A 13,614-nucleotide genomic window follows, 5' to 3' on the forward strand; every position below is an offset into this window, starting at 1 on the left:
GGCTGCTTTGTTTTTAAACCAAGTCCCAAGAAGAGAAGGGTGTCTCAGAAAACAGGTTAGTGCGTTTTGATATATGTTTCTGTGCTTGACAAGGGTTAATCCTGGAAGGGTCACTACATCTGATTGAGTTCTGTCATAGCTGTGTGAGGATTTCTGTTGCTCCTTCATGTCAGTATTGCTGAAAACTAATTTCTTCGGAGGAACCCCAGCAGATTGTTGTCTAATGTAAATGTGGTTTTCATCTCCAGCAATCAAGATAGTGTAGCTATCTTTGCACTTTTTTTTTTTTTAACAAGAGAGCTCTTTTCCATGCTACCATAAATTGTTTCTTGACTGACAAGCTATTTATATGAAGAGTCTGGATGACCCATGTTTAAGCTATAGGAGTCAGAAATAATATCCCATTCATAAGTCTTACCATATTCTGGGTAGTTTGCCTAAATTTCTTAAGGAAAAGAAGAAAGAAAAGCCATTTATGAAGATCTCATGGCTTCTGTCCACTAGTATTTGTTATGTACATTTTCTCCAGCCTCTATGCTATGTATACATGCCTTTTGTCAACTGAAGATGACTGAGCAGGACTGACTCTTACTGGAGCCACAAATAATGCTGCTTAAACAGTTGTTTGAAATTCAGTTAGGAAGCTTACTGTTCTTATTCCCAGGTTAAACTTTTTTTTGGCATCACCAGAGCTGTCAAAAGTGTGACAATTTCTATAAAAAACAGTGGAAGGAAAAGTAATAAGGCCAGATTTTTGTGGAAATCACCACAGGCTCATTTATTACCAGAGGTACTTACATCTACTTTAAAATTAATCCCAAGTTGTTTTTTCCATGAGAGTTGGCACATCTGTAGCTCAGGGAATGAGAGGCAGGGAAATAGAATCTGGTCCGTCATTGCAAGATGAATAAACCCACAACCGAGATCTATGCACTTAAACCACATTGACATTTTAGCCCTTACTGGATATTATGGTTTTGTTTTTTCAAGATTAGTAATGCTGTGATAAATCCTACTAAACATGTTGTTCTAGTTATCAAATGCTTTGAGACAGAAAAACAAATTTGGCTGAACTACCCCTAAAAGAGAGGCAGAGGTAAGCTAGTTTAGCTGCTCGCAGCAGTTGGTTAGAATGGTGTTCTGAATAAACAGTACTTTGATGTACATTCGTCCCATTTGGAAGCCCAAACCTGTCAAGTGTGAAGTTTCAGTTGTGAAACTTCACAGCAGTGATAGTTGATAGTACTGTTGTACCCCACAAAAGACCTTCTGTGCACATTTGCACCTATAGTTTGAGTTTTGGTAGCATAAAAAGAATATAATGCCTTGGTATATTACCAATAATGTGGTGGCTGGATCTTCTTTAACTAAAAGCCTAAGACTTGGGTAATCAGAGTGGATTATGTATTTTAAGTGATTTTTCTTAGGGATACGAATGAGGTGTTATTTTAGGGGAGACAATGAAAATGGAGGATAAGGAGTGTCTCCTGTTTGTCATTTATAGAGCTTTTGAGTGGTTTTAATGTTTTGGGAGGTGGAATGTGCTCATCAACCGGTTCTTTTCTAGAGATCAGGCCACTGATGATCCTCCATTGAATGGTCACCAAATGGACATTAATGACTAGTAAATTAATTTTTTTTACGCATACATTTAGAAAAAATCAATTGTTATGTTTAATGTTGCATGTAGCAACAGTTAACAGGATGTTTACATAAAGTTCAGTGTTTGTATTCTTCCAGGTGGCATTACTGAAGCCTTAAAGCTATACCAGACCTGCTAAGTGTATGCTGGGAGAAGAAGGATGGTTCCCAGCCTGTGCCTTTTCCCTTAAAGGAAAAAAAAAAAAAAAAAAAAAAAAAAAAAAAAAAGTAGGCTGTGTGAATGTGGGACGAAAAACAATGAGAAAAGCCTCACTCAGTTATACCAGTTTCTGTTCAGTCTCCTATTTTACTCCCAGCTCTCTCTGTCTGTCTTCGTTGGAAGCTAGTGGAGAGCTTCTGTACTCACATCTGTGAGGCAGAGCAGCACCTGGGAAGCTAGATATATTCAGAAAATGTGCCAAGACACTGTTTTACCAAAAAGGGTCTGATCCTCCTCTTTTTCATAAAGAGCATGTGTAGAAGTGGGAGGCAATTTAGAAGTTGAGCCAGAAATGTAGGCCTAGTTTGCACTTAAAAGTTGTGCTGGCATAGTTGTATTGGTTAAATGTATTTTTAAAAAATAAAGCTATATTTCATGTAACCTGACAGTTCTTTCCCCAGTATACCTTATTATTTTCAGGAAATTGGTGTTAGCTACATCTTCCCTGGGGAACAAAATAATTTTTATGTATCTATTTTTGTAAGCCTTTATGGTTCATCCCTGGCTGTAATAGTGAAGGAGGATTGAATATTTAATAGGTTAAAGAGACCCACAAAACTTTCTGAAGCAAGGGAAAGATTTTATTTTTTTTTTAATTTTACTTTAATATTGAAGACCATTTGCTCTGATTTGGCCTTTAGCTCATCTGGGACTTGAGATGGAAGCCAGTTCTTTAGCTTTAGCCTGCATGCTTGGGTAGTAGATTCTGCTTGTTCCCTTGCTTATTCTACCAGATAACACCAGTTATTTAATTGGTTAAAAGCAATCTCCGTCAGATACATACATACATTAAGATGTTCTTGTTTCAGTCAGATGCTTTGTTTTCTTCTCAACAAAAAAATGTTCTAATAATCTTATTTGTGCTTGCCTTTGCTTTCTGTCTTTCTAGTTACTGATTTCAAAGAAAGAAATAATGATTCAGAGGATTCCGAGTTGCGGTTTATTACCTGTCAGTCTTTATGGCATCAGATCAAATCAGAAACAAAGGTGAGTCTTGCACCTCATACTAAAGCAATGTTTTGCATTTATAACAATGCTGCTTGCTTCTTTGTTTTTGGAGATCTTTTTTTCTTTTCCACACTTAAAACAGCAATTAGTTAAAGCAATAAAAGGGCCAGAAATATTGGCTGAGACTGAAATCCCTGTCCAGAATAGAAGATGGCAATAATAAATCCATCAATTACACATTGCTTCTAACCACAGAACTGCATGCTTTTGATGCTTCAGGCTGCTGCTCCGAAGCTTCTGTTCTTCCTAATTGTCCTTTCTATTAATTCCTGGCATACTGCTGCTTTCTACCTTCAATTCAGTTACATGCTTGCCAGCCCTCTGAGGATTTTAGGCTGCTCTTGACCTCAGTGTCACAGAGTTCATAGAAGCCCAGGGTTTACAGTGGATTTATGTGAATACAGCTGCATGGATGTCAAATACTGAAAGACACAGCTGCAAGCATAGTCTATTGAATTAGTACAGACAGTGTCAGTGGGGTTGTCTGGTGTGGATTGGAGTTAATTTCATACTGAACTGTGGCCTCCTAATTGTTGTGTGTTAGATGGCATGCTGTTGTTGTGTCCCTATAGCCAGCTGGCTTGCATTATAGTATGAATAATTGCTTCCGTACAGCAGGGATTTCCTCTATTCAGTGTCAAGGATTCTGGGCAAGTATTCCATATTCCTCTGCCTGCTGTTGGGCTCTGGACATTATGAGAATTTTTTTTCCAAAGTTTGTTTTGGGATGTACAGTAGAAGCCAGCTGGATGTAGCTTACAATTGGGACCCTTGGGCTAAACTTGTAAATTCCTCTAATTCTGTTCCTACTATTCCATGATCCAGCTCACTTTGACTAGTCAGCGCCCTTTTCAAGCCATAGCTAGCCAAGCTGTGCAAAGCACACCACGTCATGGTGTTGATTATAGAGAACACACAGAAGTTTGTGGATGTATATTTGGTATCTTCCTGCCAACCTGCTTCAGCTTGACAGATTAGCTACTAGCATTGGCAGTGATGTTGGCAGCTGCACAGTAGACTACAGGGAAAGTGACATTCTCTAGCTACTTCTGGAAGACCTTTTCATGGATTTTCTTTCTTTGGCCCAGTGTTGTCAAGGCTTTTGAGACAATGCTTCTACACTGCCAACAGTGGCTGTAGAATTTTCAGGTTGAAGAAGCGCTGTTGGCTTTTTTGTAGTGCTCTGCAAGGATTTCTCCCAGAGCAGCTGGTACAGCCCATCACAGCGAAAGTCTCCCTTAACCACAGAAGCACAGAGCCATTGCCATCTGGAAAATCCTCATTCTTTCCTGTTCTAAATCTCCTACCCTTGTTTTCTTTGAGGCTGCTAGGAGTTTGCCAAATACATTCTTATGTTCTTCCTCCTCCTGACTGAAGACAGTTCATCCTACATTGATGAATTTGATATGGGCCTTGTCTTAAAGTGTGATTTCCCCAAGGGCAGATACCTGCCATTACTTTTGCTGCTATGCGTGGAATTTTCTTTATCCAGCTTCTGGGGTATCTGATATTTTTTCTGCTGAGTTTTGAATTACCATCCCCTTATCCCACTGGTGGAAAACATGGAGGTGATTATTGTTCTTATGTATAAATGTGTGATAATTCAGGTTGGAAGGGACCTTAGAAAGTCTCTAGTCTGAACTCCTTTTCAAAGTGGCATCATCTGTGAGGTCAGACCAGGTAGGTGAGGGTTTTATCCAGTCAGGATTTTATTTTTTGCATGCTTTCAAACCCTGGTGTAGTAAACTTAATCCATGATGGAGTACCTGGGAAGTGTGTGACTTGGTGGTTTGGACTTATATCCTAGGGGTTCTGGTAGTGTGCTAAGTGAGCCTAGCAGGATGTTCTCCACAGTTTTTGCCAGGGTAGTGTTACCTGGTGATTTGTTGGCAGGCCATGTGCATATGCTGGTGTTTTCCCAGTTCTTTGGTATCTGCCTGAGGTGTTGAAGAGTGAAGAGGATTTGACCTCCAGGTGCTTTGTTGCAGAGCACTCATGGCCTTTGTATGTCCATCATAAACCATGCTGCAACTGTGGCAGTGGCATCTGTTTAGTGATGAGATCTTTTCAGGCTTCTCACTACATGAAAAACTGACAAAAGTACTTCAGGAACTGTCCTTCATTTTTGGAAGATGACTTTCTGCCCTTTTTTGTTTCAGTATTGCAAGGTATCCCAGTTTTGACCTCTGCTCTCAGCAGTGGCCTTTCAAGTGTTCTTATTATGATACATCTCATCAAGGTCTTTCAGAAACATTCCCTTCCTGGAAGGTGAGGAATTCCAGTTGTACTGCCAGGATCCAGGTGGAAAACTAAAAATCTAAGTGCAGGACTCTGATGTGGTAATTTTAGCTCTAATGTGCAGATAAGCATTTTCAGACCACACAACAGATAATCGTGACCAAACCTAGTGTTGTAGCAAGGACTGAACTTCCAGTTTATATGACTTTTCCAGAATAAGTAGTGTCATGCAAGTAAATGAGCTGGTCACTTGAGATGCAGAGCAGCCTGGTGTATTTCCTGGAACACTACCAAAACCCTGCCAGTAACAAAGCTTTTTGACAAGACTGATGGATTTTAAGAAAGATAAGTAAATATGTAGTTCTATGGCAGACTGGATTCCATCTTCACAAGTGTGCATTGAAGAAATAATATATACTGTATCCATGCAAAGTAGGGATTCAAGTTCTATGTACTTTAATGATCAGAAGCAGCTCAAGGTCTGATAGTTTCTGAAGCAGAAGCTCAGAGGTTTGTTATGGGACATACGGTAATACAGGAGCTGTTACAATGCTGTTAGAAAGCTCATGGTTTAAATTTTCCTTTTTAAAATGCCATGTTACAGTTTTTTCTGAGTTGCTATAGAATTTGTCAGATGGGAGCTCAGAGGTGCATAATCAACATCAGAAAGGCCAGAAGAATGTTTTTTAATAAATAGAGGGTGAAAAGACTAGGATTACTTCATGTACAGGAATTCTACTGTATAATGGAAAAGGAACTCAGGTTTTTGAGTAGGCATTGTGTGCAATCTCCTCAAGATGTGGCTTTAACTCAGTTGATCGCTGCCTCGTCAAAGCTGCTAGAGATGGCCTTTGCCACTTCATTTAAAATCAAGTTTACTGCTGTGTATGTCACTTCTTGTTGCTAATAAAGCTTGGTGATGATTTTATTGGGGGCAGGGGTTTGATCTTGTTTCTAATATCTAGAGTATATATTGATATCCTGAAATTCAGAGTACTGGTGTTTTTGTCTGCTCTAGCAGAAGAGATATCTTGGATTAGAGACAGATTTTCAAAGGCACATACATCATAGAAGAAATACAAAGTGCTGCCACTGTATATCTGCCTCTAAAAGTTTTATCTCCCCCTATTTTCTTACACCTTTCCATATTCCTGCATATGCATTTTCTCATACAAAAATCATCCTGAAGGATGAAAGACAAAGTAGCAAATGTGGCAGTCATGTAGTTCAGTATTTTTTCCTATAAAACATGCTTAAAGCTTTTCTTTCTTAATTTTTTTTTTCTTTCACCCTGAGTTAGATTTGGAGGGGTTGAGTGTTTGTTCTCATTTAGATCTCTCAGAAAAATGATTACAGGTTTTTTGTAAGCAAAAAAGGAATAATAGGAGTTTTCATGAACATTCTGCCAGAAGCTAATTATATTGTTTTATTCTTCCTATGTTACCTACACTTTGTACATTGGTTTGGTTTTTTTCCCTCCTTTAAAGCCAGTGGTGTGACGCAGTTAAGATCATTTGCTTTCCAAGTTATTGTTGAGGCATTTGGCCAGAAGTTCCAAGACGGGAAATGTCTGCGTCTGCCACGGTGAATAAATTAACATGTTTATAGTTTGCAGGAAAACTTCATGCTACTTAAAATTTTACCCTGGAGTTTTAAGGATTAAAAATTATGCAGGAAAGGGGTAGAAAAAAGAAGATATTCTGGTGTTTCCACATTTTTATAAATATCATTTTTCTGTGTTTGTTTACAGCAAATACAGGAAGACTTGAATAAGCAGTTATTTGATAATATAGTCAGTTTTTTGAGGCGATCTCATTCTGAGTTCCAAGAGAAGACAACAGAATGGACTTGTCGGATGAAGTCCAAAGAAATCCCTACTGCAGCTCTTGTCTTAGGTAATTTTTTTAAAGGTATATTTTGTTACTTACATCTGACTAAAACTGACAGAGAGATGAAAGAAAAATATTGCTGACTTCCAGCAATTACTGTGAGCAGTATGGCTTCAGGAATGTTAACACAAGAGATAAGACCTTCCCCTTTGTCTGTATGCATAATGGTCCAGTAAGTTAACAACTTCCCCAAAGGTCTGTCTTAGGCAACTGGTAGTGATTTGGATTTTTTTTCCTGAGGCACTGGAGATGCTTTGATTCTGTCCCTGTTTCTGCCAGCAACATACTTGGTGGTTTCTATTACTAACCATGGAATTACTCAGTTTCTGTATTGCTGATATATGTTCTTGCAGTGCATCTTTCTGTGTAGGAAAGCAGTGTCATCATCTTGGAAAAGAAGCAGTGGGTGAAGAAAATACATGAAGATATTGCTATTAAAGTTAGTGAGGTTCTGAAGTCTTTTTTTTTTTTTCTTCTTCTTCTTTCTTTCAAAGGGTTGTAACTAATCCTAAACCTGGTTCAAGGCAATCTGGTGACATTTTCAGTGGATCATTTTAGGGAACCTAAAATCAGGCCTGTACTTCTGACTTAACATGTAAGCACTAACAAAGCCTGGAAGGTAATCTACTTTTGTAGGTAGTGGAAAGTGAGAAACTCCTGCCCTGGATATTTCTGTGGAAGAAGCTGTGAACTGCCTTCTGGAAGGGCTTGTTCTTTTTTGGGTTGACTAAGGATTTTAACAAAGGTAGTAGATATTGAGTAGTTCATAGTAAATTCAGACTGTAGTACATACTAACTTGTAGTAATTTTCCTCCTTACATAAGCTATGTGAGAATCCAGGTCTCAGGTGTATGCACTGCTTGCCCTCAAGAGAAGGTGCATTTCATCTTCTCTGCAGGCCTTGGATGACTGTGGAATGGCTTCTGAGGGTATGAGTATCTGGGAAGGTGGAACACCAGTCCTACTCCTTGCAGGTTTGCACCCTTGAGAAATCTTTCTTTAAAAATGAAAACCAAACTATATGAGGGGTCTTTGCAATGATTTTTAATAGTTCCTTTTAATCAGCTAGTATTGTAATGTATGTCTAATCTTTTGCTAGTTTTTCATCTTTCCTCATAGATGATGCGATGCTTTTCATTACTTCCTTGAATATTTGAGGTGTCCTGGTTTTTGTCTGCTGTTCAGTTTATTATTCAATCATTGTGGTCACAAATTACAGGAAAAATGCTCTGAAAAACTTGTCTTTTTTCTAGGTGTAAATGTTACAGATCATGACTTGACTTTTAGAAGTCTCTCAGAAGTCCTTCAGAATAATATTACTCCCTATATAGCCCTTCTGGAAGCCAAAGATTGCCCAGGTAAGTAATGCAGTAGCTTTGCTGCTTCTGAATAAGCTATCAATTAACTAGAAATTCTAGCTTTTGTCCCCAAATGTAAGAATAATGGGATGGAGGGATCGTGAAGACTTTCTAAAGGTTTGCTCAATCCCATGTTAGCAGAGCAGTAATGCCTACTGAATTTTAAGAGATATCCAGTTCTGTTTAAAACAATGAAGATTTAAATACTACTTAGTTGTAGCATAAATGTCAAGAGCATGCTGCTTAGTGTATTGCATATGGATATTGTAGGTTGGTTTTCCTCTTGTTTAACTGAACGGTGTATGTATGCATTCCATTTTTTAAATCCTTACAGTCACATTATTACAGTGAGGGAATGTGTAGAATAAAATTAGTTCCCACATTCCTTGCTCCTTTTTTATTTTTTAGGTAAAAATATTAAAATCACTTATGTCAGCATCTCTAGATCTATGGATTGGCTCCCTTATTTATTTTAGGATACTAATAACATGTGGCTGGAGTTCAGGAAAGTGAAGGGACAACATCTTAACCTGAATTGTTGCTATCCAGGCAAATTAATAGGATCATTTTTATTGCATTAACAACATGCATGTCACGAACACTTGCAAGCTTTCTGAAGCATGAGATGAGCATTCTGGAGAGAGGAGAATCACTAGAAAAGAATAGTGATAACTCAGGGTAATTTTTTAGAGTATGAATTGGAGAAGTGTTACCAAATAACCAAATGTCTTTACTATACTGTCTATAAATTTTTTTGTGCAGGCATAAAAAATCTGATGCAGAAGCTGATGGGCCAGTTGATGAACTGCTATATAGATGTGGACTCTTCTGAAGACGAGGACTACGTGCAGGTTTCCCATAACAGAATACGTTGTTCAATGACTTCTCTTATCAACTGGTATGAGCATGTAACAAAGGTATGAATTTTTTTTTTTTTGGTATCACCAGTTTATAAAAATGCCTAACCTTTAGATGCTTTAAAAAAATAATTAATAACTCATATTTCTGTGCCATAATGAAAAAATGCCAAAGGTTAGTTTTTAATTTAATACTAAGAAATAACTGAGATTGAGGTGATTTGAATAATAAATCTGTAACATATGTAACAAATGTGGAGTTAGTTTCTGATGAGGTGTGAATGTCAGAATTTTGAAAAACAAGCAAAAAGTATTGTATTATCATATGTTTACTCAGGAACTAAAAGCTTAAAATGCAGTATCAATTTCATGACAGATGCTTTTCTCCCAAGAGTGCTGAGATGTTTTGTTTATTAAAACGAAACTTTAAGAAAGAGCAGCCATCCAGGGGAAAGGCACAGTGTTAGTGCTAATGTGCCATTATGTCATCTGCAGCCCACACTAAACCGACCAGCAGTGAGAAAATAACTTTCAAAATGTTTTTGTATCTTTGTATTTAATAAAGCCAGTGAAGTTTTAAATTTTGTTTCTGTCACCAATAAAAGTTTGAACCGATTTTATGATGACTTCATCAGAGCGGTGTGTTAAACAAAAGTGTAATGAGTACATGCTCTTTTTATTACCGGGTAAAAATATAGGAGATGGACAATGTCTGTGTACACAACTCAAATCTTCTCCCTCAATCCCAACAGAATTTCACCAGTTCTGTCCCACAGAGCTATTCTTGTCTTTGTTGGAATGTGAGTTTAAAATGTTTATTCTTTGTACTTCATGCTGTGCCAAACGGAAGGAAGAAAAATTGAAATTCTAGATGCTAATAATAAATAGCACTGTAGCAAAAAGTCAGTCGTGTCACTTTGAAGCATTATAATACTGTACATATGATTCAGTCTTTTTATTTTACTGTCTTCTGTTTATCAATGCCTAATGAATGGCTTTAAAGAAACCAGATTCTGAAACTCCAAGCAAAAAAAGAACTTCCTCTTCCAGACACTGGCAATCTCCTCCAGTTGTAGTTGTATTCAAAGACATGGAAAGTTTCTCCACAAAAGTACTTCAAGACTTCATAGTCATCAGCAGGTAATGTGACCTGAAGTTTAGTTCTTCCACTCCTTTACCCATTTTCTATTTGCACCTGTTTTGAATGAGGTCAGTGGAGAGTTGGAATCAAATACTGGTGCTGCTTCTTTTTAGCAGTGATTGAGGAAAAACCTATTTGCTAGATTCTGAGGATAAATTATCCTAAAGCTGACTTGGGACTCTGAACCAGAGTGCCTAAGGGCTGAATTGAGATATTGGGTGGCTGATTTAATTCTTTACACAAGAGGATTTATTGGTACTAGTTGTTACAGAATTTGTGATTGTGAAACTGGTTTTTAACACACCTAGATAATTTTTCTGTAGACTTTAAAATTGGTTTTGGAGTGTGTTTTTTGCATGACTACTGATGTAATGCTGCTTAAAGGTCACTAGCTTACAAGTAGGAGTATATGAAACTTAGCCAGAGAATTTCTCAGTGTTGGCCAGGATCTGTAATGAGTAACTGTCTACTTCAGGTGCTCTTGTGCTTTTGTCATTTCTTAACCTGTCTTATTTAATATCATCTCATGCACTATCAAAACCTCATGCTGTTCTCCAAAAAGTGCACTTAAACTTAGTCCTTGGGTTGAAACTACAGTTGCAGCAGAATTGGGGCTGTAGTTGTACAATTAATTCAGCTGCAGTATGCACATCTGACATTACCTCTAAACAAGGCTAGGCAGTTTCACTTGCTGAAAGACTCACAATAAAAATATTTTTTATATGTGGCAGATGGGTTCTCTAGGAAACATTTCAAGAAGTAAAATCGGAAATGCACAATTATCTGGAAGTAATTAGGGTGTGAGGCAGGGGAAAACGAGGTTTTAATTGTTTAAGTGTCATGTTTTATTTTGCTTTTTGTGGCAAGGATAAATAATTATGAGCATATGGAATGTAGATGAAGTACAGTTCAAGTCTGTCAGTCTATTTGCAAATACAGTTCTTTTAATAGAATGTGTGTCCAGAAAAGTTTAGAGGATTCACATGATCTTACAACTAATGATTGTCTCAAAGTAAAGTAGAAGATGGGTAAAATAGAAGCTTGGCAGAGTTGCATAATACTTTTGAAAAAAGTCTTTGGGAATATTGTAGAGATTGGGCTTTTCAGTCTTAAAGGGCAAGTGGGTAAGGGTGAGGTTCTTCTGATCTGTTAATCACAAGATTCATTTTCTTTCTGATACTCTTTTACATTATCAACAGTGGACAGTAATATATGAATTTGATTGGTTTTATGTTTAAGTCTCTAGCAATGACTTTTGAGGAGTTAGAGAAATGAAATAATTGTGGGATAACAATTAAAACACCAAGGTCAGAAAGTTGCTGTGGTGAAAACAGGGAAAGAATAAATTGTTAATTTTAGCCTAGACGATATTTAAGACAGCAGAATTTGTATCTGCTTGAAACTAATTTTAAAAAGGAAAACAATAATGAACTCATACTGAAACCACTGTTTTGTATAATTTGTATGCTGTCCACAAGGAATACTACATTTGATCCTGGTTATCAGTTCTCAAAACATAGACTAAAAAATTATCTGAAGAGGAAGATTTACTCTGGGGAAGTTAGAATTAATTTTTTTTTTTAAAAAAAGTATAATGGAAACATAGAACATTAGAGGAGTTTCATATTTAAATTTATTAAATGGTGTGAAATTTGTAAATTTTCTTGAGACAGCTGTTTAATGTTTCTTTTTTTTTTCTCTAATTATTTGGAAAAAAACCCAACACATAAGATTCAAATATCTATATATAACTTTTGGGGAAGATAGGATCAGTGCAATAATCTAACTGAAAAGATGCCTTTTATGCCACTTCCTGAAATTTGAATCCTAAAATATAATTTAATTTGCTGTTCTACTTAAGGGCTTTAGATAGCTTCCTTTCTTTTTTATTTTACTCCACATCAAAACTATTTTGGTTTACTGACAACAAATCTTTTCATTTACCCCTTCCTGCATTTAAGCTCACTACTGTAGTAGGAACATAATGCATTTGTTTCATGATTTTCTATAATTTAACTATTGTTTTTTTCTCCCTTCCCCATGATCTAGTCAGCATATCCATGAATTACCTCTAGTACTGATTTTTGGAATCGCTACATCTCCAATGATTATCCACAGCTTGCTTCCTCACTTTGTTTCCTCTCTGCTGTGCATAGAGCTTTTCCAGTCCCTTTCCTGTAAGGACCACCTGTCTACTATAATTGACAAGGTAATTCCCTTTCTAAACAGGAGTGTGTGTGTGTGTATTCAAGTACAGTGTACATGTGTGGCCTTTAAAAGTGGGTTTGTCTGAAGCTTTTGAAATGGAATTTGTTCCTGAGAGCTGTGGATTTTAGATATTTCTACTTAAAGCTGCTGAGCAGCTTAATACTGAAAGCTTCCTTCTCACATTGAAACAGTCACACACCCGCTTTCATCTTTCATTTCTGTAGACATCTGTGCATACATACTTGGCCAATTACACTTTGACATTCCCACTTCTTCATTAAAGTAGTGCTTTGATTTGAGTTTTACTTTGTTCCAGAAAAAGATAGCTTTAAACATAGAAAAATAGAGTCCAACCTGAATTTTGCCATCTGTCAAAAATTAGCAGAGTCATTCAAATGCTCAAGCCATATAGACTCTGTGCCCAAGCAATTCTTGGTACACCACTTTGTGTGGGACTTCCAGAATCACTGTTACACATACTGAAAGTAGCGGTATCCCTGGTGGCTACAGCAATCTCTGTTCTGTTTGTAATTTTCAAAATAAAAATAGTGTTAAGCAAAACTAATTTCAAATGTTGCATATTAGGGAAAGGTACTTAGAAAAATGTGGTGAAATATTAAACTTAAAATCCATCTTTGATCCATGTTTTGGCAGAAATACTGGTTTTAGAAGTTGGCGGTGTGTTTAGTATTTCATTTAGTTGAATGCTAACACCTACCAAGAGTTGTACCAAATTGTATATGTGGTTTTTGCTGAGTTGAATTCAGGAAAGAATTTCTGCTATGGCTACTTTTGCTTTTTGTCTCCCTTAGCTACTTCTGAGAGCCTCGTTTCCCTTTAAACTGGGTGAAAAAGTTCTGCAGGTTCTCATCAACATATTCTTGTACCATGATTTTTCTGTCCAGAATTTTATCAAAGGATTTCAGGTAGGCAATGGTAACATGAACTCAAATTATGGTTATGAAAGCAAAGGGTAATTACAAGGCACTGAAAGATTTCTTAGGTCCTAATCTTGCTGGATCAAAAAATGTCCTTAGGAAACAGTTTTAAAGTT

General features: G+C 37.0%; 1 protein-coding gene across 4 annotated transcripts in view; it reads left to right on the forward strand.

Moving 5' to 3' along the window:
• The window catches only part of ORC3 (origin recognition complex subunit 3), a 34,646-nt gene continuing 21,032 nt past the window's right edge, over positions 1-13,614 (forward strand). For 2 of the 4 annotated variants that reach the window (XM_026844460.1, XM_026844461.1), the window contains exons 1-8: positions 1-55; positions 2,751-2,848; positions 6,858-7,002; positions 8,250-8,354; positions 9,117-9,271; positions 10,215-10,351; positions 12,402-12,561; positions 13,373-13,486. In XM_026844460.1, coding sequence (XP_026700261.1) covers positions 6,963-7,002; positions 8,250-8,354; positions 9,117-9,271; positions 10,215-10,351; positions 12,402-12,561; positions 13,373-13,486 — 711 coding nt within the window. In that variant the 5' untranslated portion in view covers positions 1-55; positions 2,751-2,848; positions 6,858-6,962. Of the gene's footprint in view, positions 56-2,750; positions 2,849-6,857; positions 7,018-8,249; positions 8,355-9,116; positions 9,272-10,214; positions 10,352-12,401; positions 12,562-13,372; positions 13,487-13,614 lie in introns of those variants that run through there. The other 2 variants (XM_026844459.1, XM_026844458.1) reach the window with 2 other exon arrangements.

The sequence above is a fragment of the Athene cunicularia genome, assembly GCF_003259725.1.
Source record: "Athene cunicularia isolate RWA chromosome 3 unlocalized genomic scaffold, athCun1 chr3_part1, whole genome shotgun sequence".
NCBI classification, from domain to species: Eukaryota; Metazoa; Chordata; class Aves; order Strigiformes; family Strigidae; genus Athene; species Athene cunicularia.